The sequence below is a fragment of the Triticum urartu genome, chromosome 6 (assembly GCF_003073215.2).
Source record: "Triticum urartu cultivar G1812 chromosome 6, Tu2.1, whole genome shotgun sequence".
Classification (NCBI taxonomy): domain Eukaryota; kingdom Viridiplantae; phylum Streptophyta; class Magnoliopsida; order Poales; family Poaceae; genus Triticum; species Triticum urartu.
The window spans coordinates 67,570,451-67,575,046 of NC_053027.1; the positions used below are offsets into that span (position 1 = coordinate 67,570,451).

At 46.5% G+C, this 4,596-nt stretch overlaps 1 protein-coding gene across 1 annotated transcript; it reads left to right on the forward strand.

The window, feature by feature from the left end:
• The first annotated feature begins 271 nt into the window (after nt 1–271).
• LOC125512760 (calnexin homolog) lies at nt 272–3,593 on the forward strand. The gene is made up of 6 exons (XM_048677849.1): nt 272–468; nt 565–634; nt 1,637–2,766; nt 2,865–2,936; nt 3,024–3,140; nt 3,230–3,593. Exons 1-6 carry the CDS (start codon nt 385–387, stop codon nt 3,362–3,364), a joined length of 1,608 nt encoding a protein of 535 aa, XP_048533806.1. The 5' UTR covers nt 272–384; the 3' UTR covers nt 3,365–3,593.
• The last annotated feature ends 1,003 nt before the right edge of the window (nt 3,594–4,596 follow it).

Sequence of the window (4,596 nt, forward strand, 5' to 3'; positions counted from 1 at the left end):
AGAACTGTTGAGGAAGATCGGACTTTTTTCCCCTTGCGATTAAAGAACAGACAGAGTTGGGGAGTGGGTGAAGGGAGGCAAGACTTGACCCAGAGCACGCATCTACGTGGACTCCTCGGTGGGTCCATCCGTCATCACGCCCACATGGCGTCCTCCCATTGGCCACAACCCCGCCCGGGAGCCTCTGATTGGCCGGAACGGCCCACGCCACGTCTCAACGCACGCCTCCCCGACTAGCCCACGCCTCCACCGTCGCATCCCCCATCCACCCCATCACAGCCGTCCACCCCCCCCGCTCCCTTTCTTATACCCTCCTCCGATCCCTCGCTTCGGCACCACTCCAGTTGTTCCGGTTGCGCTTGCAGAGAGATCGGGTCGGGGAGGATGACGACGGGAGGGCGCGCGGTGCTCCTACTGCCGCTTCTGGTGGCCTCGGCGCTGTTCGCGCAGATCCGCGCGTCGGATCCGGTAACTTGTCTCCTCCGGCGCCGCGTCCGGTTCTTTGCCGCTCGTTTTTGGGTTGGGTTGGGGCGAGATTTGTGACTGTTTGCTTGGGTTTTGCAGCTGTTCCACGAGTCCTTCGACGAGGGCTTCGAGGGGAGCTGGGTCGTCTCCGGCAAGGAAGAGTACTCAGGTAATTTTATGACTCTAGCTCTCTCGTGTGGACTGCGTGCTTGTCTGGTTCGATCTGTGTGAGATCCGTGGGTCCAGAGGAGTTCTGAATCTGATCTGCTGAGGTGGTGAAACGCTTCTATGTGAAATCCGATTCGAGCGTGGAGTAGCGGTAGTGATGATGAATTAGGAGCGGGACGGTTAGCTGCTCAACTGTCCTAGTGTTGTGAGATCCAAAACATATAAACCTACCTGTGAAGCATTGGTGCGGATCTGCTACGCCATCCATAGCCATGGCTTGATGGTAATAGGCATGCTGCAGCTGCTAGGAACGACCTCACAAGAGTCAAGTGAACATCTAGTAGTATGTTTTGAGAGGTGAACTGACCATCTTCATTCGTACATGAAGATATTTAGCAATTAGTATGCTTAGTTGAACTGGGTTTGAAACATGTAGCGGTTGTGTCCATAATTATACCAGTAGGCCCATGAAGAGTTAATTGAAAATTTTCTCTTATGTACAGTTTCCCTGCTAGCATTCCCTCTCCTCATCAACCATCTGAAATATTAATCATATGATAGAAGCATAGTGCAGCGCTTAGCTCTTTACTATACCTACCATTGTCTGCACAATTACATCAATATCTCCATCCTTCTGCGTAGAGTTGATTAAAACTGTTGCTCCAAATGATAGAAGCAAAATGCAGCGCCTAGCTCTTATAATTACCTTGAAGCATAACTATTAGTAGATGCTAACTGTAAAATCATGTAATTTGTAACTTTTGCCATATTGTTCATTTATGTTTGTGCCCTGTTATTTCTGTACTGAAGCTAGTATTTCTGTGTTAAACCTAGGCCTCTTGTTCTTTGTTTATCTGCATTGTTTCTCAGGTCTTCTCTACTGTAGGTTTTGCTGGTCAGCTAGTTGTCTGTCCGACTCCATTTCCTGTCAAAATTTGTTGTTCCAGCAATAGTTTTTATACAGCTCTTCATGGATCAAGTTTGATATAAATCTGTCATGCAGGTGTATGGAAGCACGAGAAGAGTGATGGCCATGAAGACTATGGTCTCCTTGTCAGTGAGCCAGCCAGGAAATATGCCATAGTCAAAGAGCTTGATAGCCCTGTTACTTTGAAGGATGGGACAGTTGTCCTGCAGTTCGAAGTGAGGCTTCAGAATGGCCTCGAGTGTGGAGGTGCTTATCTTAAGTACATTCGCCCTCAGGAGGCTGGATGGGATGCCAAGGAATTTGACAATGACACTCCTTACACAATTATGTTTGGTCCTGACAAGTGTGGTTCAACGAACAAGGTTCACTTCATCCTGAAGCACAAGAACCCCAAGACTGGCAAATATGTTGAACATCACCTCAAGTCCCCACCCTCTGTCCCGTATGACAAGCTCTCTCATGTCTACACGGCTATCTTGAAGCCGGATAACGAGGTCAGAATTTTGGTTGATGGGGAGGAGAAGAGCAAAGCAAACTTCCTGTCCGCTGATGATTTTGAGCCAGCACTTATTCCATCAAAGACCATTCCTGACCCTGATGACAAGAAGCCAGAGGACTGGGACGAGAGAGCTAAAATCCCTGACCCAGCTGCAGTGAAGCCCGATGACTGGGATGAGGATGCCCCAACAGAAATTCTGGATGAGGAGGCCACCAAGCCAGAAGGATGGTTGGATGATGAGCCTGAGGAAGTTGATGACCCAGAGGCTGCTAAGCCCGAAGACTGGGATGATGAGGAGGATGGCGAATGGGAGGCACCGAAGATCGACAACCCCAAGTGTGAAGAGGCACCTGGATGTGGTGAATGGAAGAGGCCAATGAAGCAGAACCCTGCCTACAAGGGCAAGTGGCATGCACCCCTGATTGACAACCCTGCCTACAAGGGAATCTGGAAGCCCCAAGAAATCCCCAACCCTGAGTACTTTGAGCTTGACAAGCCTGACTTTGATCCGATTGCCGCTATTGGAATTGAGATCTGGACAATGCAGGATGGCATCCTTTTTGACAACATTCTTATCGCCGATGATGAGAAGGTAGCCACCGCCATCTTGGAGAAGACCTGGAAGCCCAAGTTTGATGTTGAGAAGGAAAAGCAGAAGGCTGAGGAGGCTGCAGCAGCCGATTCAGAGGACCTTTCTGAGTTCCAGGTAATTCATTCTTCTGATGTTTTCCGTACATTATATTTGCCCTTCATTGTATCGCTGCATGCATGTTATCGCTAACTTATTTGGTATGTGCAATGCAGAAGAAGATATTCAGCGTTTTGTACAAAATCGCTGACATTCCATTCTTGGAACCTTACAAGATCAAGATCATTGTAAGGACCGAAGAACCTTGCTTGTCTCCTCTGTTCAATCAGTTCTGTGTGTTCTCTGAAAAATGACATGTAATCTCTGTCTCGCAGGATATTATTGAGAAGGGAGAGAAGCAGCCCAACATTACAATTTCGATCTTGGCCTCAGTTGCTGTCATCCTTGTTACTGTGCTCTTCAGAACCATTTTCGGTGGCAAGAAGCCAGTGGTATGTTACTTTCGACGCCTGCCAGTGCTATATACTGCTTGCCTAAAACCTGAACCAAATTGACCGACCATAACTTTTGCTTCCTGTAGGCACCTGTGAAGCCCGTTGCCGAGGTCAAGAAGCCCAATGCCACGGAAGCTGATGCCGCTGGAAGCAGCGGCGACAAGGAGGAGAAAGAGGACGACACCACCGCACCACGCAGAAGGTCGAGAAGGGAGACATAGGCTAGGTCTTAGGTCACATTTCGGACGTCTCGGTCCTTGCCTTTTTGTGAACTCCTGAGTGTATAATCGAACAGTCTTGCTGCCCTCTGCTGCTACCCTTAGTTTTAAGTCGCTAGAATCTACGAGCCGGTGAAGCTTTGTGTTGTTTGTGTGCTGTCCTGAATCAGCTAGAAGTGATCTTCTTTTCCTTTTGTATCAAACGAAACTTGAAAGGATCTTTTGATATTTAGATGCTGTTCATTTACTGGTTAAATCAGGTTTGAGCCTGGGGCGGCATCTGGTTATCCACGTCCAACCTCGTCCATGAACCAAACATGTGGTAGAGAAAATTCCTTATGTAATACTGTTCTAAATTTTGTTTTTCTATTTGACACTTAATTTTTTTCTTTCTTATCTAACACCGTGTCTAAATTTTTATGTCCTTTATGACACTTTCGTCCATTTTTAGCCTTAGTGGTGTTAAATAACATCTGAAAAGACCTATTTGCCTCTCATGTTTTATGTGACAAAAAAATTATGTGGTAATTTAGCTTCAGTATATGCGACTCTGTCTGGACGGCAAGCCTGGTAGATCTACCATTTTATACTCTTAACCAATATACTAGTGTGCCGAGTACATACGGGAAGTTTTGCCATCAATTGAGTGCTCCATTGAACCGACTTTAAGTCAGGCTGCCATTCAAAAGTTTTGCCATCAAGAAGCATTTTGCCATCAATTGGATGGATGCTCCCCGGCGAGACCTGACAAATCGATTTACACCCGTACACACCTTGTTATTTTGCAATTCAGTATAAATTTTTCGGGCCAATGCTTCTTGATGTCAGTATAAATTTGTTTAGATCATGAATAGCTACAAAAAATGCTAGTTGTAACGTAGTTTATATATGTATGTACCCAGCCCCTTTTATAACAACCCTGAGTTGAGATCGAAAGAAAGACCGTGTGGCCATCATCAATCGCCTCGTGAGATCGAAAGAAAGACCGTGTGGCCATCATCAATCGCTTCCTCCAATACATATAGCTGGTTAGCTTTTTTCAAAAAAAGGCGCTTTATTACTTAAAAAGTTTAAACATTACACCCAGCCTCTGCATAACTGAGATGTACACAGCTAATAAAGTCCTCACACCAAACTAAAGTAGAATCATCAAGTGAGAGAACGGCTGCTAGCTTCCTCTGGTACGTACATAAGTATACGTCCAACTAGAATCAATCCACCTCCCCGCCTGCTTG